At 38.6% G+C, this 24,721-nt stretch overlaps 1 protein-coding gene across 1 annotated transcript in view; it reads right to left on the reverse strand.

Moving 5' to 3' along the window:
* LOC122803568 (WD repeat-containing protein 49-like) overlaps positions 1-24,721 on the reverse strand; it is a 1,120,011-nt gene that overhangs the window by 958,894 nt on the left and 136,396 nt on the right. Inside the window, exon 3 of the mRNA XM_044073240.1 lies at positions 23,242-23,295. Within this exon, the coding sequence (XP_043929175.1) occupies positions 23,242-23,295 (54 nt within the window). The remainder of the gene's footprint in view (positions 1-23,241; positions 23,296-24,721) is intronic.

The raw sequence follows: 24,721 nt of genomic DNA on the forward strand, positions 1-24,721 counted from the left end.
AGCAATTTAGAAGAAAACAGTGGAAAGATATATGTATGGCTCCCAAGTATGCAACCAAGTCCAGAAGGTTTAGGATACTCCAAGCAGAATTCAAAGAATTTTTCCTCATGTAGCTAGCATATGTTGGAGGTGTGATAGAGAAGAAAGAGGTAACAGGGAACATATGTTTTGGGAGTGTAATGAGCTGGCAGATTTTAAAAATGTCCTACATAGTACTCTATCAGAAATATTGGGTGAGCACATGGTTGTAAATAAGGAAATGGTTCTTTTAAGCTGGGACACAGCATCTGAATTGTCCAGACACAGTAAGGCCTTGCTAAGTTTAATTCTGTTGGCTGCCAAAAATAAAAAAACAATCACTAAAAAATGGAAATCAAAGTCTACACCAACTGTATGTGATGTATTGAATAGTATAAAAGAAATACAAGAACTGGAAAAGGGATCTTTTAAAAAAGAAAAAGAGCAAATTACAAGAAATAAATGGAAATTGTTAAAACAATACATGCATAATAAAGTTCAGGAGGAGGAGTGAGGTTTAAGGGAAGGCAGGAATACAGCATGTTTTGTAATGTTGGACTAATAATAGTAGCAAGGGACATAAATGTGAGGTATACTGTATTTAAATGGAAAAATATTAAATGTTTTTTTCTTTTCTGTTAATGCATGTTTGCCTATGTGTTAAGTGATAATTTTATAAAGGTGTTTAAAAAACAGGATGTCCACATCAAAGGCCATAAGAAGTGATGTTGACTGGTTGACTAAGCAGTAATTTATCAGATTAGTCAAAAACACTCATATCCCTCAGAGATAATAAAGGCAACCAAAATGCCAACCAAAAGAGAAAATAAATTTAATGCCAATTCCCATAACTCAAAAGTTTGAAATGTTTCTCTCCAATGTCTCCAAGCAAGGTTCTCTACCATGCAAACAGCTGATGCAGACTTTGAGATACATTGGAAAGAGTTCAATAGTGCAGTCCACTTGATATGTTGAATTCAGTGATCATACCACCCAACATCATTGGGAGTGGGTTAATGGAAATGACATTGATTCAAGACATTAAACTGAAAAGAAGCATTCATTGCACATAGCAAGATGTTAGTTTATACCAGCAACAGAAAAAAGTCGCACCAGTTGCTCAAGGCAGAAGCTCAACGATCAGGAATACGAAAACTATATGGCAAGTTAATGCCTGTAGATTTTAACTTTATGTTGACAACTATGACATGGAGTGCATCTTCTACGCTTCTTGAGTCCGGAATTTTGCCATAGAGGAATAAAGCTATGAGCTCTAACTCCTGTAGTAGAGGGTTTGATTCCCTCAGCACTCATTTGCCTATTGTGTGACCTTAAACAAGTCACTGACTCAGACATTGCTCCTGGTCACCCCAGAAAAGGGACTGTTTGTCCAGTGGGCCTTCCTGGTTAACAAGTAAGTATTATTATCATTATTATTATTATCATTATTATTATTATTATTATTATCATTATTATCATTATTATTATTATTATTGTCATTATTATTATTATTATTATTATTATTATTATTATTATTATCATTATTATTATTATTGTCATTATTATTATCATTATTATTATTATTATTATCATTATTATTATTATTATTATTATCATTATTATTATTATAATAATAATTATTATTATTATTATCATTATTATTATTATTATTATTATTATTATCATTATTATTATTATTATTATTATTATTATTATTATTATTATTATTATGCTAAAAGAACACTTTTAGTCTATGGTGTTATGATCCTACTTTCCTCTGACTTCAAGATGACCTGATACTACTAAACAGAACTAGAATTATAGGAGATTATTAGGCTAATGGCCCTAGAGCCTTTTTAGGCCTAATCATTCATGCCACAGTTTTCCCATTTATTGGTGCCCATGGACTACAGTGACGTTGGTACATGTCTGTACCTTAAGGTATAAGCTGCCCCTCTCCATAAGGGCCACAAGCAACAAGGGTGAATTGGCAATTTTCGAACCATTTGTCCAAATTTAATTTAAATAGGTGAGGGAAGAGCTCTGCTTCACATGAATGAGGAGTGTGTTCCAGAGAAGGGGTAATCTCTGAGATACATATGTTCCTACAACATGTTTTGTTTATGTCACAGATGAGCTTTAGATTCATAGATCAGGTAATTCTAGTGCTGCCTACTTTGTGAATGTGTAGTAGATCCATCAGGGATGGATCAGAGAATGCCTTGTAGGATAGGCATAGATTGCCCCTAAATCGACTGTAGGAGACAGGGACAGGGCTTTGATGCAGTAAGCAAAAGACATATTATTCACACCCTGTATTCTCTTAGTGAGGAACCTCTGTTGCTGCTCCAGCTGTTGCAAATACCTGGTTAGGGACATGCCTAAGGGTGCACTGTACTCAATTTACTCAATTATTGGTCTAGTGAGGGCTGAATATAGTGGGACTATGATCTGCTTAGATCTGGATGCCATGCCTTTATAAATTAAACTACTCAAGCTAGACAGAGGAAATACTTTGAAACACTCCTGAACTGTGAGACATCTCAAATACTTACTAAATCTCTCCTCCAGCACCAAAGAATACAATTTCGTGTTACTTCTTCTACAGAAGAAACAAAATGTGCCATCAAACATGTCAAGTATGCAATAAATCAGCTGGGCAAGGAAGCCGTATTGAACTTCAAACTGCCCATTCTGTAAATTCAGAATAATGAGTAATTCCAGAAGACATAATGCCAGAATCATGTGCAGAAATTATGTAGCATGATATCTTACTCTCTATTGCAAATCTTACTCTCTATTGCAAATAAAATCCTTGGCAGTGTTCTTCTAACCCATCTTTCCTTTAATAAAGGGGTCTATATTATAACATTGAAGTTCTCTAACATCGAATGTTATAATATCGAACCCGTAATGTCGAACGCTGAAAACAGCGAAGGTGCAGGACATCGAATTCTTTCCCAGGGAAAGAATTTGGTGGGCCACTGCTGTGGCTTCGCTGTTTTCAGCATTCAATATGTTGGAGCGTTACGGGTCAGGTTCAGGTAAGTGTGCGATTGTGTGTAGGTTAGGGTTAGGGGGCGGGTTAGGTGAGCTAGGATTAGGGAGCGGGTCAGGTAAGTGTGCGGTTCTGTGGATGTTAGTGTTAGGGCGCCGGTTTAGGTAAGTGTGTGATTGTGTGTAGGTTAGGGTTAGGGGCCGGGTTAGGTGAGTTAGGGTTAGGGTGCGGGTCAGCTAAGTGTGCGATTGTGTGTAGGTTAGGGTTAGGGGGTGGGTTAGGTGAGTTAGGGTTAGGGAGTGGGTAAGGTGAGTGTGCGATAGTGATGGACCTTAGGGTTAGGGTTGGGTTAAGGTATGTGGATAGCTAGTACTGTATGTAAAGTTTAGTTTAGGTGTAGGATTTTAAGTGCATGTGTGTGGATGGATGTTTTTTGTGCGTGTTTGTGCTGTGTGTATGTTTCTCGGAATAGAGAATTTATTCTGACTGTTCAATGTTTTCACACTTCGGTGTTTAGAGTTCGATATAATAACATTTGCTGTTAAAGAACTTCGATGTTATGATATAGACCCTAATAAAGAAATCATGCAAAAAAGTTCATGGGGATTCAAAACCATTTCACAGGACAACATAAATGATAGTTACTGTCAGGGAGATGCAAAAAGGTATCAGGACCATCAGAGTAGCTCTTCAGCTTATATTAGTAGTTTCCAAAATATTTCTTTCACTCAGTGAGAAATAAATTACATATTACTTTAATCCTTTCCAGACAAGAGTGGGTTCATAGGTTCATACTAGGCTATCTGCCCTGGGGCATTTATAAGCCTATTGTGTTTGGCTTATGCCACCCCTTGATTTGAGTATAGTGTGCCCTTTTTAAAGTTTAGTTTACTGTGCCTCTGTCTAATAGTGACACAGAAGTAATCCCTGGGACAAACCTACGATCCCCCATCCACTCATCAAGATTCTTCTTGAAGGGAGTCAGTGAGGTGCTCTGCCTAACATGAATTGGAATTCTATTCCAGAGCGAAGGGAGCCTCTGGGTTATGAATCTGTCCCTCCAGCATGTTCTATTTATTTCTGTGCTGAGGTTCAAGTCCCTCGTGCGCGTGGCTCTAAGGGATTTAGATTTACTGAGGTGGAGCATGTCCATTAATTCTGGGTCGGACATAGCTTTAAATGTCAGGCATAGATCGCCTCGAAGTAGGCGGTATGCAACTGAGTAGAGCTGGAGTTTTTTTAACCAAGCAGCATATGGCATCTGTTTGAGTCCCTTGATCCTCCTGGTGAGGTACTTTTGGGGTCTTTCTAATTGCTGCAGGTGTCGGGTAAGGTACATCCCAAAGGGGGCATTGTATTCTATGATGGGCCTGATGAGGGATGAATAAAGGGGCACGATTACCTCTCTTGATCTAGATGTGAATCCTTTCATGATGAGGTGGGCTATGTAGAAGGTCTTTCTAACCACTTTGGCAATGTGGTTGTCAAAGGAGAGATTGCTATCAACTTGGGTCCCCAGATCCCTAATTACTTTCTCTGTACTTAATGGGTTACCACATATGTGGTAATTTGTGGGCACATTGTTTTTGCCAAAGGGCATGACTATATACTTTTTGGCATTTAGCTTTAGACCATGGCTCTGGCACCAGTTATCCATCTCTGTGAGACCTTTTTGAAGGATGTTTGTGTCAGCTGGAGAGTCAATTATGGTGCCCAGTTTGCAGTCATCTGCGAACTTGGTGAGCCATAGTCCTCCCACATTGGCCTGTACCTCAGAAAAGTAAATACCAAACAAGAGAGGTCCCAGGACAGAACCTTGTGGGATGCCACTTGTGACCAGTTTCGAGTCTGACATGGCTCCAGCAACTCTGACTCTGTGGGTTCTGTCTTTGAGCCGGTTTGCGACCCATCTTGTGACATAGGGGTTTATATTTAGGCTGGATAGCTTATCTATGATGCCCGAGTGGGGTATTGTGTCAAATGCCTTTGCGAGGTCCAGATAGGCTGTGTGGACTACCTTCCCTTCATCTATGGCCTTGGTGACTGTTTCGAAGAAGTCGACCAGGTTCAAAAGGCAGGATCTGCCCTTGACAAAGCCAAATTGGGTAGGATCTAGTGTCTGTAGGTCCGCGATGTATTTGTTTATGAGTTCCATGATGATCCTCTCCATAGCTTTGCAGACTAGGCTATTCAGGCTTATGGGGCGATAGTTTCCAGGGTCCGCAGAGGTGCCACCTTTGTGGAGTGGGACCACTGTTGCTGTACGCCATTCTTTGGGCACATATCCTCTAGTGAGACTGAGATTGTACAGCAGTTTTACTTGAGGGATTAGTTCTTCTTGGAGTTCATTTAGGATGCAACCCGGGACGCCATCTGGTCCCAGGGAAGCAGTGTTTTTTGCTTTGGAGAAGGCGGCCTTCACCTGAGCATCAGAGATGTTTGGGAGGCTGCACTCTGCCGGGATAGATACTTGCTCTTTTGGGGGGGGAGGGGTGGAGAAGTTTGCACTGAACCTGTCTGCCAGGATATTGGCGATGTCTGTGGGTTCAGTGTATTTTTTGTTGTTTAGAATCAACTCAGAACAAGTCTGGGAGTTGCATCCCAGGTTCCTAACATAACTGAAAAAAGCCTTATGATTGTCTTTAGTGTCCTGTGCAATTTTTCTCTTGAAGCTGGCCTTGGAGGATTTTATGAGGGATCGTAATTTTTTGCTAGTACTGATCAGAGATGCCTTCCCTTTTAGTGATTTTGCTCTATCATGTAGTAGCTTCCTCCTTCTGTTGTACAGTTTATTTATGGCTGGGGTCCACCAGATTGGTGGACTTTACCATCAATAATTTATTAACTCCTGAGGAAGTGCTTGTAGTCTGAAAGTTCAAATTAATTATAATACACATCTTGGTCCAATAAAAGGTATATTGCATCATTTCTGTGCTCCAGTGCTCCCTGTACCACTAGTGATTTTCTACAATGATTAAGAGCACATGCTATCATTATCAATTTATAGTTATTTTTAGTTATTTACAGGTATTCATGCTACTTTTCTGTTACCCTGCCACACTAGAAAACAGCAGTAACTGTGAGTTTGCTTTTATTGTAAGGAATGCTTTCAAAATATTTTTGGTTTCTACTGGCTTATTACTATGTTGAACCTTTGCTGTATGAATATGGGCTCTTTTTTTTAAACACCTTGTTTGAATTATCACTTAAGGCACAGGCAAGCATATATTTTTATATAAAAGAAAATAAATTATATTAAGGTACTTCTGGTTGCAAACATTACACATTACATATATTCTTTTCTATAATTATCATCAATCCAGCATTACATAAAATTTTCAATTTCTGCCTTACCTTAAACCTTATTTCTCTTGCAAAACACTGTTCTGCATGTATTGTTCCCAGAACTTCATTTTTTTTTCTATGTAACTTGCTCCTAGCCTTTCCTAAAGATCCCACTTCCGGTTCTTTTATCTCTGTTAACAATACTCAATACTTCAAATCCAGTTGCTTTAGACTTAGATCTCCATTTTCTAGTAATTATTTTTGGCAGACACCAGCATCAAACTTAACAAGGCCTCACTATGTCTAGGCAATTCAGATACTGTATCCCAGCTCAAAAAAGCATAATTCTCTTAGTTACACCCATTTGCTCACCCGATATTTCAGAGTACTCTGTAAGGAATTTTTTAAAGTCTGCAAACTCATTACACTCCCAAAACATATGTTCCCACTTACCTTTCTTCCCCATCACACATCCAACATTTGAAATCTACCCAAGGAAAAATTCTGTGGAGGCTCCATGGGGTATAAAAATACATATGCAAATACGTCCAAGCAAAAATCCTAAATCTTCAAGACTTCGTTGCACATTTGGAAGCCATATAACAATCCTTGCATTGTGTCCCTGTGAATTACTTATCCATTCTCCCTTCACAATCTTTTCTAACCTCCTCTGATTTAATTACTGTAGTTACTGTGCAATATGTTATATGCCCTACTAATTACCTCTTTTTTAACGACAGCTTCTGTTCTAGATTCAAGTAAAAACTACCAAAGCAGGGCATTCAGTCAGGATTCCCCTATCCTTTTTTTTTTCTTTGCCTATACTGTGATATTAATCCCTGATAGGGAAGGCAGTGTCTAGCCTGCAGTCCAAATGTCTTCTTGGCCTCTTCCTATTCTATTACCGTTCCCGCTTTAATTATTTGCTTCTAATACGTTGGTACCTGCACCAGTTTTCTCCAGTAAATTCTGCACCCTTCTTGTCTATTCTCTGTACCCTTAATTGCAGTCATCCCTATCAGCAAAATTTCCTTTCTTTATTCACATATTAACTTAGTTCTTAGAATACTTTCTGCTGCTTTATGAATATAATATTCTGTATGGCTGTTGATGTTCTCCTTAAGGATTTGCATCCAAAATCCCACTCTCTCCTTATTTCTTGAAGTCCCCCCTGCTTAATCACCAGCTCTTTCCACTCTGAATTATAGCTTTCTGTTTGTGTTATTTATATTAGCCTTAACTGTGTAGCTCTAAAATATCCCTTCAAATCAAGTAATCCTAAACCACCACTAGGAATCTCAGCAAAAAACTGCACTCCTCAGAAGCTCTCCTCACCCTGGAGAATGCTGACATCTGTGTAGTTACTGAAACATGTTTCAAAGCCATGGAAAGCACTCCGGCAGTGCATGGCCATAACACCCTTCATACGTTCTGACAACCCACTGTACATAAAAGAGAAAAAGGCTTAGGTGTATGTATCTACATAAAAGAGAAGCACACGTTAAAGCTGGTCAAACAATATGACATGCTTGAGCTACTCCATATCCAACTAACCATGGGAAAATCCATTATCACATTCTTGTTAGCAACAGAATCCCCACCATGAACCAGGAAACCCATACATCATACCTGAGGTCACGAGAATCACTCATCATCCAGCCCAGTATCACACTCATGGCTGATTTTAACTACCCCTCCATTAACTGGAAGTCATACACGACCACTAATATGCAGGTCCAAAGATTTCTTGGCTTTATAAATTCAAATGTCCTGGAGCAGCTAGTCTTCTCTCCCACTAGGGGAACAAATATCCTAGATCTGGTACTCACAAATATGGGAGAGCACTGTACCCCCCCCCCCCCCACCAAGTGTGATGTCCTCACTGGTAAGATCAGATCTCAAAGCAGTCTCCCTTGAAATAAAGGTAAAACTATTCCTCCCACCTAACCTTCAAAACTTTAAGAACTTCTCCAAGGTAAATTATCCCCTATTAAGGGATGGCATAGCTAGTTTACAAGCTCCCCCAAAACAGGAAAACACAGAAACTTATGTAGAGGCAAACACAAAAGCCCTGTATCACCATATAAATAGCTGCATAGAAATATCAGTATCAGACCAAAACCAACCCAGGTCAACCCATAAAAACAAGCCACCCTGATGGACCCATAGTATTAACAGGTTGCACAACAAAAGAACAAAAATCCTATTGTGATGTAAGAGGGAATGTGCACAACAGAGCAAAATGTCCTTCATTAGTCTAAACAAGTGAATCAAGGAACTAGTGAAGTGTCGGAAAGCAGACTTTGAGATAAAAATAGTCTCCATAGCTAAGGATAACCATAAGGCATTTTTCAGTTATGTGCACAATATTAAGGGCAGCACCCAATAATGTGGAGAATTAGTTGAAGGTGGCAACATCTATACTGAGTCAGAAGATATAACAAATCTGCTGGCCGACAAATTCAGAACAAAGTTCACCTCCCTATCACATCAGTTCCCACCCCCAAGAAATACCCTCCACTATTCCACTGCCAATTATCACCAAAGAATAGGTTGTCACTGTGCTCTCTAAAGCTAAAAACATCACTTCAGTGGAGCCTGATGATATACCAGGTTGCCTCTTAAACAGCTTAAATCAGGATATATCAGGCCCATTAGGATCTGTTATTTAACCACAGCCTGCAGACTGACTTTGTCCCTATAGAGTGAAGGACAGCAACAACCATCCCTCTGCATAAAGGTGGATCATCTACTGACCCAGGAAATTATGCACTCGCAAGTTTGATTAGTGTTATATGTAAGGCCATGGAAAGAATAATCATGGACTACAGAACGAACTAACCCCCCCACCTAAACACGCTTTTCAACCTCAGCCTCTCCACAGGCTACTTGCCCATAGAATGGCGCACAGCAATGGTTATTCTGCTCCACAAAGGAGGGGCCACAACTGACCTTGGTAACTATCGCCCCATAAGCCTGACTAGCCTGGCCTGCACGGCTATGGAGCGCATCATCATGGAACTCATTAACAAAGACATTGGGAACCTCCAAACACTTGACCCGACCCAGTTCGGCTTTGTTAAGGGCAGATCATGCCTACTAAACCTGGTTGACTTCTTCAAGACAGTTACCAAGGCCATAGATGAGGGAAAGGTGGTTCACACAGCCTCCATTGATCTCGGGAAGGCGTTCAACACCATTACTCACTCGGGTATTATAGAAAAACTCACCAGCCTGAACATAAACCCCTACGTCACAAGATGGGTTGCCAACTGGCTTACAGACAGAACTCACATGGTAAGAATAGCGGGCTCCAGGTCTGACTCTAAACCAGTCACAAGTGGTGTCCCGCAAGGCTCGGTTTTGGGACCCCTACTGTTCGGCATATATTTTTCAGAAGTACAGGCAAACACAGGAGGACTATGGCTAACCAAGTTTGCCGATGACTGCAAACTGGGAGCCATAATTGACTCTCCGGCTGACATGGACATCCTCCAAAAAGGCCTTACTGAGACAGACACCTGGTGTCAAACTTATGGCCTCAAGCTAAATGCCAAAAAATGCATAGTCATCCTGTTTGGGAAAAACAAAACACCCACAAATAACCACATAGGTGGCAGCCCACTTAATACAGAAGAGGTAATAAGAGATCTGGGGACCCAGGTAGATAGTAATCTCTCCTTTGACAATCATATTGCCAAAGTAGTTAGGAAATCCTTCTATGTGGCCCATCTAGTTACTAAGGGGTTCGCATCTAGAAATAAAGAGGTTATAGTGCCCCTCTACTTGTCACTCATCAGACCCATCATAGAGTACAATGCCCCATTTGGGATGCACCTCACAAGACACTTCCAACAGCTTGAAAGACCACAAAAGCACCTCACCAAGAGGATTACTGGCCTCAAACATATGTCCTATGCAGCCCGACTGAAAAAACTCTGGCTGTACTCAGTGGCATATCGCTTACTCAGAGGTGATCTCTGCCTGACTTACAAAGCCATGTCCAACTCAGAATTGAAGGACATGCTCCACCTTAAGAAATCCAAGTCACTGCGAGCCACACGCTCTAGTGAGCTAAACCTCGCCACAACAATAAATAGAACATGCTGGAGGGATAGATTCCTGTCACAGAGACTCCCCATGCTTCGGAACAAAATTCCTAACTACATTAGGCAGAGCCCCTCACTAACACTCTTCAAGAAAACCCTTGATGAGTGGATGGGTAACAGAAAATACACCCCTGGGATCACTTCACTGGCTCTGCTTGACAGAGGCTCAGTTAATTAATCAATGGGGCGGCGAAAGCCGACACACTCTGGCTAGGCTTATAAATGCCCTCGGGCAGATAGTCTAGTACCTACCTATGAACCTATGAACCTAATAAATAATGATATAGAAATAATTAAAAAAATGGACCTGACCCAATTCAGCTTTGTCAAGGGCAGGTCATGCTTACTGAATATGGTGGATTTATTTGGGAAAGTTAGTAAGGCCATGGATAAGGGTAAAACAGTACATGACACCTACCTCGACCTGGCCAAGGTATTTGACACAATTCCCAATTAAGGTATTATAATTAAACTCACAAAACTGGGCGTAAATCCTTCCATTACCAGATGGATAGCCAACTGGCTCATGGACAGGACACATGGTTAAAGCAGGGGAATCCAAATCCAGGAAGAAGCCAGTTACTAGTGGTTTGCCACAGTGCTCAGTGCTGGGACCACTCCTGTTCAAAATATACTTTTCTGAAGTCAAGAATAATATGGAAGGCCTCTGGATTAAGTTTGCTGACAACTGCAAGTTGGGGGTAATCACTGAATCCCCCAATGATGTAGACATCTAAATCAGACAAATGATTGGCGCAAGAACCATGGGCTAAAACTAACTGTTAAAAATGCATCATACCCTTTAGGAAGTCAAATACTCCTGCAAATTACAACATCAAGAGCACATCCCTTAAGAGTAGACTCAGAGATAAGAAATCTAGGTAAACAGACAGAAGCCTGAACTTTGACCATCATGTGTCCACAGTGATGAGGAAGCCCTTCTATGTGACACAACTTACAAGTAAAAGTAGGACATCCAGATCCAAAGAAATTATAGTCCTGCTGTACTCAGCTCTCGTTAGACCAATAATTGAATAAAATGCACCATCTGGCATGTACTTGACTAGGCACTCACAGCAGCTGGAGCAACCTCAGAGGTTCCACACAAAGAAGACACAGGGTATAAATAACATGGCCTACGCAGATAGACTAAGAGCCCCTTTCCTTTACTCTGTCTTCTACAAACTATTAAGGGATGACCTATGCCTGACCTACAAGGCACTCAGAAATCCAGTCCTGATGGAGCTGCTACACATCCACAAGTCAAACAGCATGAAGATCACCCAATCTAGGGATCTAAACTTAGCGACTCAAACAAATAATGCTGGAGAGACAGATATGTGTCTCAGAGATTGCCCCTTCTTTGGAAAAGGCTTCCTATTCATGTTAAGCAGAGCTTTTCCCTGGCCTTATTCAAACACAGTTCAGATCAATAGATGGGAATCACACATTTACACCTGGGGTACAGCCTATGTCCCTTATGGACAGGGGCAATCTGTAACATACTCGAGGCGTAGGCACAAATCCATGCCATCTTCTTGCCTCTAGGAGCCACCATATATTGAATAAAATTGGGTTATATTGGCTAGGCTTGTAAGGGCTCTTAAGCCATTAGTCTAGCAATCTCCTATGAAACTATGAAACTTGTTCTAGTGGAAGGATTAACTTATCCCACTTGACCCTTGCCCTTTTCTTCCCCAAGATAAAATCCTTCAACTCTTTATTAATTGCTGTCCACAACTTCTCCACTGGTTGATAAAAATATGCCTGACATGTATAGAAAACTAAGGGGACTAAAACATTTTCACTGCTTATATCATGTTATCCATATCCACAAACAAGATCTTCCAGTGTCAAAGTTTTTCTGTTGACATTTGTTTAGTCTCTTCCCACATACCCTTAGTTGCCATAATATAATCTTTTTTTATCGTGCTTCCATAAAAATGGGTATTGCTGAAATTTATGTGTGAACACATAATTTATAACTATAGCCTTTTTTTTATCTTCATTAATCACATATCCCGAAAAGACTTAAAATTGTCTCAAAGCATTCCGCAACACTGAGATGTCCTCTTCCGATTTTATCATGTACAAAATAATATTGTCTGCAAATAAAGCTAACTTTTCTTGATTACCATACAAATTATATCCTTGAATTTCTGACTCCCTTATTTTCTTTGTCAGTGGATCTAAATATAATGCAAATAACAAACATGAAGGAGGACACTCCTGCCTGTTTTCCCTGTTCAAACAAAACATCAGAAATTAATCTTCCCACTTTAATTTTTGCCTCCGATCCCTCACATAACCTCCTAATTATCCTTATGACTGTATCAGGGAATACAAATGCTTCCATTGCCCTACTTAGTCTTACTCTGTCGAGTGCTTTCTCTGCATCAAGACCACCAAAAACAGTGGTATTTTATATATTCTGCTTCCTCTTGATCATCATTATATTAACCTTATCAAATGTTTGCCTCCCCTCCAAAAAAAAAAAGCACACTGATCTAGATCTATCAATTTTGGCAACATCCTTGCCATTCTTTCCATTATTATGGACGTAAACACTTTATAATTGTGGTTTAAAATTGAAATGGATCTATATGAAGTTTAGGTATTATAGCCACCATAGCTTTCTTCCAGGAAATACTATTAAACAAATCATTCCAGATCTTTATCACTTTCTTCCCTCCTAGCTCCCAGCCTTCCACAGAAATACCATCTGTTCCTGAGGACTTTCTATCAGATTGATTATACGTCACATTTTTTATCTCATTTCTTCCTATCTTAACTGTTAACTGTTGAGCCTCATCTACATCTAACTATGGCATACTTAAGTCTTCCATAAATAATTCCATTTGTACTCTTTCTTGACTTCCACATTTCCCTGCTTTATACAAATTTTCATATAATTTCTGAAATAACTCTAATACCTCTATAGGATTTCTGGTGGTACGGCGGAAACATTGTTACCTCACAGCAAGAGGTTCTCCCGTTCGATTCTCGGCTTGGCTTGGGAGTGCCTTCTGTGTGGAGTCTGCATGTCCTCCCCGCAGTTGGGCAACATTCGAAAGACATGCGTGCGTAAATGGGCGTGCCTTTGTTGAAGGTTGGGTGTCGAGCTGGCACCTTGGCGTTTCATAAAAAATCTACTGCCAATCATTAGCGGACCGGAGTTCCGCTGTGGTGACCCCTTACCGGGAAAAAGCCGAAAGACAAACAACAACAACAATAATAGGCTCCCTAGGTTAGGCAACAGAAAATAGAAAGGGTTGTTGCCAAAGTCATGCTAATTTTTTTGGGTTCTGGAGTTAATGGTTGCTTAACAGCAATCTTTCTAAACTCAGTCATATTGTCCATATTCTCTCTTATTTTTCTCTTTAGTACTCTGTGGTTGTTTCTGTTCTTGTTCTGTGAGATTCCCTTTATTCTTCAATACTTAAACCTTTGTCAGCCCCTCTAAATATTTTTGGTTACTTCTTAACTATATCTCTTTTTCTTTTATTTCTATCCTATTTTTAAACCCTATTTTCATTTTATCCCACTCACTAGCTGTAACTTCTGGAGAGATTTCTGTCTTCCTCAGTAACTCTTGAATAATTTCCACTACCCAATCATTAAATTCATCTTTTTAACAGATAATAGGGAAGCACCAGTGTTTCATTTGTAGTTCATTAATCTTCATTTTTATCTTAGTTCTTCATGGAACATCATCTGAAGTAGTTATTTGATGTGTGTTGAAGCTTTCAATTTGGTCACTCACTATTTATATACTTTTTACCAGCTGTTCTAACCAATAGCATAACACAATCAATTAGCAGTGGGAATACGGCAGTTAAATGAACATGCCAATAATAAGAAACTAACCATCAACTTATTAAGCCCTTCTAATAACACTGTCTTAAAATATTAAATAGAATGTCTTTAAATACAATAAATATAATAAATAATAATATAATTTCTCTCGTCTAGCCAAGTTATTGTAACTTGGGGAATAATATGTAAATTCTCTCCAAGTTCTTACTACTGAGTTTATGTCTTCCATACAAAATATTTTCAGAAATTTGTTCAGAAATCCACCCTCTTTTGTTATATTTTCCCTTTGAGGCCCCTGAGATACATTCTCACTGTTGCAAATCAAGTTCCAGCCCCCACCTACAAGTAATATTCCCTGCTGAAAGCAGATTTCTCAAAAACATTTCTTCAGCTCCATAACAGCAGTTTTAGGTGGAATAAGCATACACGCCAGTGTAATTATCCTCAATTGCTAGTAGCCCCTCACTACCACAAATCTACCATTTTGAACTTTTTCCCTCTTATATCACTACTGGGGCTCCTCTAGCAATTATTACAAGTACTTACATTTTCGTCTGTCCCTGACATTCTGTTGAAATATCCATCCTGAAATCCTTTCTTTATCAAATTCACATGTTCACTTCTTTCCAAATATGTCTCCTGTAGCATTATTTGCACTCTGCATTTCTTAATATAAATCAATTCTCTTACCTTATTGTCTATATCTGTGAGACCATTCACATTCCAAAATAATATGGATAGTGTAGCCATTATGATAAGAAGCTATTACACTTACCTAATATATATATATATATATATATATATATATATATATATATATATATACACACACACACACAAACACATACACACACACACTTTTTAAATGTCTATTGCCAGCTTTTGTGTTACATGCACTCATTAAGGTTTAGCAGGTTGATCCTTTATACAGTTTTTTGTCATCTCCATTTGAACCTATGTCACATTTTAAAGGGGATTTTGTTTTAATGAAAACTCTCAAAACAGAGCACCCCAGAACAACCCCATACTATATTAATGTAAAACAAGCATACAAAACTATGTACATCTTCAAATAATGAAGTTTAACACTACTGATAGGAACAACTGTCCCAATTCAACAGCTGACCCACAGGCATTACCTAACCTAAAATTAAGGTTATCCATTCTAAAGCACATGTTATAGCTCATGATAATACTTAGACAAAGTGCTATCTATTCTGATCTTATCTTTATTCCCTTGTATCTTTCAGAAAATATTAACTTTTAGTCTTAAGCAAAAGTGCACTGGCTGACTTTAAATAAAACTAAATTATATGATGTTATAGTAAATGTATTTATATATTTAGGTACCAGGAAACTGCTATCTCTTATCCATTTCCAATAATTTCAAATTTTATTTGGCTGCTTGCCTTTGTGCCTTTTCATTTTACTGTTTTCTCAGCAAACATTGTCCAGAGCTCTTGAGATGTATTGCCTGAGCCTGTGATCAACCTCTGTCCATGGAAACATAAGAACAGAATATACAGCAGCCGCCAGCTGCAGCCATCTCAACTCACACTGAACATTTATTTGCTAAAGGAAAAATTTTCATTACATTCAAAGTATGCTCTATTTTTTATAGTACACATGCTTACACAAGAACTTTTTATTTGACTAAAATAAGGGCATTAACCCAGATGTTCACCTATACAAAAGTAGGGAAAATATAAGCCCTACATATATTATAATCAGTGTACTTTTACAATCCATTCCAATCCCAATAGCCAAAATTACAGCATATTAGTTTGGACATGTTTTTTTCCAGACTTTCCTCTCTTTTTACATTGTTATACCTACATTGCTTAAAACTAAAAGAAAAATCACTTGTTTACTTTAGTATCTTTACCACATACAACTACTAAAATGTTTTCATATATAATATGGAATCTATATCATGAAATATTTTATACAAACACTGTTAAGTGCCCTTCCAAACATTAATTACATGAAGTGGGTATATGCCTTTTAGTCCTCCCACAAGTTTAACAAAGTCAACAAAAGTCCAATCTTTCTCTGACACTTTTTCTTGTAAAGCCATACTTCATAAATTTAATTGATGCTTTAGAGTCTCACATTTATTCACTAATTTCAGTATTGCTGGTCTTCTTCCTATTCATCTCCATCTTCCAACCCCTGGTTCAAGTCCAAGGCACTCCAGATTCTTCTAGTCAATTCTTATGCTTGTTTTCTGTCTGTCAAGCATTTTCATTTTGAACATTGGGAAAAATTTAACTGGCTAAGTCTTTCTATGGGCTTTATTATCAGAAGAATAAGAAGAAAAGTCCCCTTCTGTTGATGTCTAACATCAAGTTGAGCAACCTTTTGTATTCCCTCCTTAGCATGTTCTGCATCAAAAAATGACTTTGATCCTTCAGAAAAAATATATTCTATCAGCAGTTTGATACAGCAGCTTCAATGACACCCATACCTCTCAACATTCCCAGATTGCCAGAAACTCTGCCTGGTGTACAGTGAATAATAATTTTCTACAAAACACTACTGTCTTCAATTTGTAATACTTTGCCCTTCTGCCACAGTTTTGTCAGCACCCAGTCTTTCTGGTGGTATGATTGCATGTTTACTAATACAGATCTTGGCTGCTTTCTCATGGCCAGATTTGGAGCATACACACAATGTGCCCTTTCAATTAACAAATCATGTTGTGGAATACCAGTCCAGTTACTTATCTGGGTTTTCATGAAATGAATACAGTTTGTTCCTTCCAGTTTCTCTGGTAGAGAAGAAAATGTCAGGTTCTCTCTTTATGCTCTGTCCTCTAATTCTATCATTTTTTTAAACAGCTCTTCTTGACCAGTCTCAAATTCAGCCAGCTTTTTCTTCATCTCAACCTCTGATTTTTGCAGTTATATCAGTTCATCTGAATAGCTGTTTAAGGCTTCTTCCCTTGTTCCAGCCTTTTGTTATTTGATATAGTATATTCCTTCAGTGTTTTATTTATTTTAATAAGCTCTGAACACATTTCATGTATTTTTCCTCTAAATTGCTGAAAGACATTTCTTGTACTACCTTTTCCTGAACAACTGCAGGATTTTTCCCAGTCAGTGCTTTCCCTTCACCTTTCATAGTTGATTTTCTTTCAGACTCTCTACGTTTCTTCTTTGCTGGCATCTAGGCAATATACTTACTAGGCAATAACTGAATTTTACTAAAACTGACAGAATTACTAACCCTTATCTCTGTTTCTTTTTTTACACTGGGAAAGCTGACGACAAGCTGTTGATCAGTGTGTAGCCATATTGGAAGTCCAATATGGTATATGTTTTAATAATTTACTATTAGGATTACAAATATTTGCAATAACATTTAATAAATATCCACGTGAATGTTTTTAAGGGCAAAAAATATAATCTCCTCAAAGCAATGTAATTATATGCAAACTGTTTATTACTTTGGTGCACTGTTTTGTTTTTTGCATATGTAGATGTTCTAGTCAATTTGTACAGGAAACTGTTACTTAATTTTGTTTTGGAAGTATACAATGGTATAGTTTATTGTAAATAACAAAAAGTAATGTCATGGCAACATGCAGGAGTAGGCTACATTATCCTACCTTCATCTCCCTGCCATGCTGAACGGTTAAAATTGAACTTCGAAATGAACTACAGCAATGGGCTTTGTAAATAATTTTTTTTTACTGTGATATCTGGATTTAAACTTTGTAGGGTAATCATGACTATTTGGTATGAAGGACTGGTCTCAAAATTCACCTAGCTTATAATGTGAAAATAGGGGGTACTTAAGCAGTGCTTAGAATACGGCATGTGGTGGACAGAATATCTGCTCTGCTCCTGGTCGTTGTGGATGCATGCTCACATACACTGCACTGGCTCACTCATGACTGGCACCAAATGCACAGAGGTGTAGAATCTGAAGTAATGTGCCATGCATGGTGTGCATGGAGGAGGAATAGGGTAATATGTTCATACTATCACTGTCACATGCACTGGCAGTGGCTACAGTGACTGGCAAGTCTGTCACTGCCCACTAATACTGCTAGTAGTGGTCGGCAGAATGTTTGCTGTGTTTTCACTCGATGCCTGTGGTTGTATGCATACATACATATGCTGCAGTGGCATGCCAATGTCTAATACTGATTGCATAGCAAATCAGAATTTGAAGTAATGTACCACACACTGTATGTATGTATGGCAGTATGTGTGTGACAGAAGGCATTGCATTTGCCTTGACACTGTAAAGTGTGTAAACACTGACCATGGTCACAGGCCAGTGGAGGTTTTCAATGATAGAGAGTTTTTCATTCAGACAAATTAGTTGCTGCCTGCTGCTTCTGTTAGCTGTATGTAGTGCTTTTTTGCTGTTGGTGTCTGTTCGCATAATAACACATATACAGTAGTGAGTCTCTTGTGCTTAGTGCTGGTAGCACAGCAGTTCAGCAACTGAATTATGCCATACGTGGTGTATATGGTGGCGTGGGAAGCAAGGAAGGGTATTATGTTCACACTGTTACTGGGTTACAGAGTACAGAATACTCTTCATATTATGTAACAAATGCTTTCTGCAGGAATACTGTTATGCAAATTAATTAGGTGCTCAATGATCTGTCAACTTTTAAGCACTTTTACTAAGAGAATGTCCATTTAGTAAGCCTTTTAGAGGTACTCTCTTCAACAAAATTTAAGACCTCTGATTTGTTGAAACACTTGTGCAAATCACCAAAGTTAAAAAAAAGAACATTTCATGTCCTTAAAGATGGACTGTCATAATTTCAGAAGGAGGCATCTCAGAAGGCGCAGTCATGGGCCTTCTTTTTCTTGGCATTTACTTCAGCAATGTGAAAACAGAAGTCAAGGCTTATGGCTTACCAAGTTTGCTGATGACTGCAAACTGGGTGGCATTATTAACTCTTTGCTGATACTCAGATTTTCCAAGAAAGCATAGGTCATGCCAACACCACTCATGTACTAACCACTGGCTCAAGCTCAATTCCAAAAACTGTAGCCTAGTTTAATATGTGGAACAAGACTATCCAAATATATGTCACATAAGCGGTCCACCTCTTAAAAATCATAGAGTGATTAGAGATCTGCACATATTCATTGACAATGAGCTATCCTTTGACCACCACATATCAACCATAGTTAAGAAATCAATCTGCTTAGCTCAGCTTATTAGTAATGGCTTATATTCCATAACTAAGGAAGTCATAATCTTCTCTATTCCTTCTTTAGTAGGCCCATCATAGAATACAATGCACCCTTTGTTTACGTGCCTCTCCAAACACCTGGTTGTTTTCAAAAATGCCTGATAAGTCCTAAGTATCACAGTTAAGCTCCTTAAACTGCTTAACTACATTAAATGCCTTGTCACTGTATGCCTTGTCACAAAGGCTTTTGGGAGGTGACCTTTACTTAACCTACTGAGCTGTGGAGTGAAAGACCTTGCCCTACTTGAACTCCTCTACTTTCAGAAACTTGTAAAATATTTATGAATACTGGCTACAAAGATCTCAGTTCTTGGTACAACAAACGGCCTGCTGGTGTGATGGGTGTCTAACCCAATGTATTCCCTATCCATGCATTAGACTCTGCTTCCATGTCAAGCAAAGCAATAATCTGGTCACCTTTATAATCAGGCATTGTGACTAGATGGGCAGTCACAGATTCACCCCTGGGTTATGTAGTATGGCTCTCTTTGATCAGGGCAGATCATTTATTTATAGGTTTACTGGGTTGCACTCACCAAGCTTCTCACTGGTCATCTACACTGCTTGTCTATTAATAACTTATGAATCTGTAAGCAGTTTCCTGCCTAATGAGGCAATTGTATTACTAAAAATGCGTAACCATTTAGTTTTTGACTGTTGTACAACAAGTGTCTACATCCTCACAAAAAAATAGCATTTGATGGTAATAACTGGAGTAGTGGATTCCTGTACTGAAATGCACAGGCTGCATTACATGTTTAAGAAAGGGTCCCTCTCTTCATTAACTAATCGTACTGGTGCTGAAATTCCAGACAAATGGGGAATAACTATAAATTCAATCAATTCATATGGTTTATGTAGACACCTTTCCCTGTGTTTTCTGTTCAGTATTTATGCATTTCCCTACACAGTGTCTGCATAAAGTCCTACATACATGTGTATAACTGGGTCCACTTCACATGACTGAATCTCAAAATACTGAATTTCATTGACTGAGTGCACAATACCTAATTTTCAAAATACTAAAAACTCATTTGACTGAGTCTCATTATACTGAAAGTTTACAATCCTGAATTTCAAAATACTGAATTTTAGGGCATAGACATGCACACTTACAACACCAATGACAAACTATTTCCAAAACTTAAAAACTACTTACTTACCCTATTAACAGAAACTGGACAATATAAATCCAAATGATGTGGGGAGCTATGCCCTCCACACACCCCAGTGTGAGGGGTTGCACCCCCACACCCCCTATATATATATATATATATATATATATATATATATATATATATATACCAACTCTAGGAAAGCACTACAATGGGGAAAAGGGCATATACCTTTTACTTAACTTGCAGTACTGTGCACACTGCCACTATTGCTGGGAGCATATGAAACATCCAGCATATTACTTTACTTTCCATAAAAATGTAAAGAGACATACCCACACTTAGAAATACTACAACACTAGTTTCTACCCTACTATCGGTATTCTGACAGTCAACACTTTGAGTTACAGTAATGTTTTTTATCACAAGCAAGTCACAGGTGAAGGGAAACACATATCACATCTATGACTTAAAATTCAATATTTTGAAACTTTTACTTTTATTATTTGTTTACTGGGAAAGTCCGACTTGGAACAAAGCCAATTTTCAGCAGCGGCCCATGGAGAAACACTCCAGATGCATGTCTTTGTACCATGGGAGGAAAATGGAGCACTCGGAGGAAACCCACATGAATGTAGGGCATACAGACACCGCACAGAAGGCACCCCCGCTGAGAATCAAACCGGAGAACCTCTTGCTGTGAGGTCACAATGCTACCACTGCACCACTGGGCAGACTTTGTCTTTGCTGTCTGGGTCATCATGAAAAGGGTCTGAGGACCAGATAGCTTACCAAATAAACAAATGCATATAAATTAAAAAAATAATTAAAAAAATCAGCACATATAGCCTGTGATTTTGTTTTCCTTGGCATGATTCAAAATAACCAATAATGTGAAAATCTCTGATTTACATATATCTCTTCAACTGCCCAAATAATGATGAAGAGGGGGGAAAATGTTTTAGACATATAGAAGTTTATGCCTGCTATCACATCTTGAAGGAAGGGTGGGAGATCTCTTACTCCAGCATCTTCTAGAGGGGACTAGAGGCTAACCACTGAAAAACATGGTGTCTGGGGCAACACAGAGCCAATATGTTTGAAGAGGACCTGAAAAATGCATAGGCGGGTGGGGCTAACATTTCATGCCTTCCGTACCTGCAAACAAACCAGTTTAAGAGTCACAGGCTGTGAAAATGAGAAACAAAATGGTAAATCATCTGTAAGTATGACAATCTCATGGTTGTCAGCGTCTGCCATCATCACAAGGTAACTGACCAGGAGAGCAAAGGGGTCAGTGGTAATCAATGAAGTTAAAGAATCATGGGAAGTGTGGGCGCTGGGAAAAAAAGAAGATAAAAATGTCCTAGTCTCTCTTTAGACAACTTCAGCAAACAGTGTAATGTACTGTGATATATTTGCTAGTCAGTCTCATAAAATGTGTGCAATATTCCCTGACACTAAAAGCAAGGCAGCATATATTATCAACAGTCAGCATATATTATCAACAGTCAGATGTAAATGATCAGTGCTTTCATGAAAATATTAGGCACTATAAACTTATTTCCCATTTTGAGACAGAAAATGACACATTTAAAAATGTAGAATTTTGAACTATTGAATAATTTCGCTCACAACACTTGAAAGGAATTTAATCATGAAAAATTCTGTCGACCTAACAGACTTTGTCCTTTCATCATAACGAGCTGTGTGCAAGAGTAAAGAAAGGGATAGTCTTTGTAAGTCAAAAAATAAATAAATGCAATTTTAAAATGCTCAGACTCCTAAATTTCTGATGCTTTTAGGATAAAGTACATTTCTAAATATGTCAACTGTACTTTGATGTACTCCAAAATTAAGATGTGTTTAAGGCAAAGGGGTTACAAATGCACATGCATTTTGCTTTAAATTAGAAGCTGCGTTCAACCTTACATGCACGTACAACACTTTTAATGAGTCTAATATTACAGGTGATGGGTATTCTTCTTAGTTAGCAAAATGTATTAAACGTTCTTCGTTGTTTTAGGACTACGTTTATAAAACATACATTTGGGAAAGGTAATTTCAGTGTTCAAAATTGTAGAGCAATACTCAACAACACTGGTCCTCCCCTCCAAAGACACGTGTGAACTAATGAAGATATACAAGAATGCATGAGTCACATAAAATATTACCTGTGGATACAAGCAATACAACCAGTGTGTTCTCCTAGCTAGTGCACACGGCAATGGCAGCTGTACTGCTAGTCAGCCGTGACAGCTTGTGCTTTTCTGTCTTACGTGAATTACACATATCCTTACGAACTTGTTAAATGGCAGCGCATTACTCATATCATTACCTTCCTCTACTGACACGTTTCTGAAAGATTAGGATACGTTCCTGCAACAGTTATTGTGCCTTAACTTAATTTTCACACATTTTTTTTAATAAAAGTTGCAATTGCAACACCATGAGTAAGAGAAGTCATATTGCTAGTAAAATACAAAGTACTAATGTATCCCAAGTTCAGATTAGGTATAAGGACTTGAATAAACCAAGATGAAGCTATACAGTTTCCATTCATCACACTACTGTGTTACTCTCGCCTAGAAAGTTTGGATTAGTGATATACCAAAGTGGCTTCTTAAATGTTGACTTGGTAACACCATATCTTTATGTAACATACAACATTCTTACCTCAAATGCTGCTTTAAGTTTCTGAAGATGTTCCAATGTAACATGCTGTTCGATCTTCAGAGAGAAAAAAACAGTGTGTAAGTAACTCTAATGAACACAGATTACAAGCATATCAAACAGTTCTCCACAAAAACATATCTGCATACACTATGCACTGCAAGGTGTGTGTGTGTGTGTGTGTGTGTGTGTGTGTGTGTGTGTGTGTGTGTGTGTGTGTGTGTGTGTGTGTGTGTGGTGTGTGTGTTTGTGCAGTACATAATTCCTTTGTGCAAGATGTGTCAATCGCTTAAAGTGTTCAGAACTCAAAATAATTAACTTGTAGCCAACTTGAGAACAGTACATCATTCTTCATAGGCATATATTAGGCTAACAACCATCAAGGCCTTTACAAGCCTAGCCGCACAACCAAACCCAACTGTTTCACCATTTAACATGGGCACATATTTGGAGGGGTATGTTGGTTAGGAGGCTGCTAAAGTTTTAGTGTGGGGAGGGTATGTTAGTTAGGAAATATTTATTGTCAGTCTCTGTCTATCAGAGGGGTCTATATTATTACCTTGAATGGGCAGTATGTTGAATACATCTTCGTCGACACATAAACACTGAACTACAAATTGCACCAAACCATCGAAACTGACAACATCGAACATGTTTGTTGTCCAGCAGCGTGATTGTGGGGATGAGGAAATATATCCTTTTCCCCACTGTAGTGCAGTCTTGAAGTTGGTATATTTAAGTAGGGGGTGTATGGGGGCACAGCCCCCAAATGGGGGGTGCAGGGGGGCTTTCCCCCCTGCAAAATGTGTGTTAATGTAGTTTTACTTTGTTGGGTTTCACTTACCTGAATGGCCCTTTTGATGACTTGTTGCGTTTGATGTTTCCATTTTTGATGGTTTGGTGGCTCTCTGAATTTGTAGTTCACCGTTTATGTGTCGACAGAGATGTATTCAACATACTGCCCATTCGAGGTTATAATATAGACTCCTATCAGAGACACTGGGGCCAGACTGTGGGTGAATTTTGGAGTTCCCATCCCATGGTCAAGGTTATATTTGAATAGGGTTATGATGAACTCTGCTTCATGTGGATGGGGATCCTATTCCAGACTATGGGGATCTTTTGAGGCACACATCTGTCTCACCAGCATCTTCTATTTATGTCACAAGCAAAGTTTAAATCCTTGGATCTGGTGCTTCTGGTGCTATTCATTTTGTGAATGTGCAAAAGGTCCATCGGGGCTGGATGTGAGAATACTGTAGACCAGAGTGAACATTCTGTGTGTACTGTATCTTTAAGAAGCAAGTCAAGACATTACATACATGTATAAATGTTGAGCATGTGCCATTCCTAGTGCCATTTTGAGAATGCAGCTTGAGAGTAAGCATGTATGATTTCAGCAGTTAGTTTGTATATAAGTTACTTAAGTTAAAGTCAGTAAACTTCTATTGTGATGTGTTTGTATAAAATAAAATAAAGCTGC

This window comes from Protopterus annectens, chromosome 5.part1 (genome assembly GCF_019279795.1).
Source record: "Protopterus annectens isolate FY-2018-M chromosome 5.part1, PAN1.0, whole genome shotgun sequence".
In the NCBI taxonomy this organism is placed as follows: Eukaryota; Metazoa; Chordata; order Ceratodontiformes; family Protopteridae; genus Protopterus; species Protopterus annectens.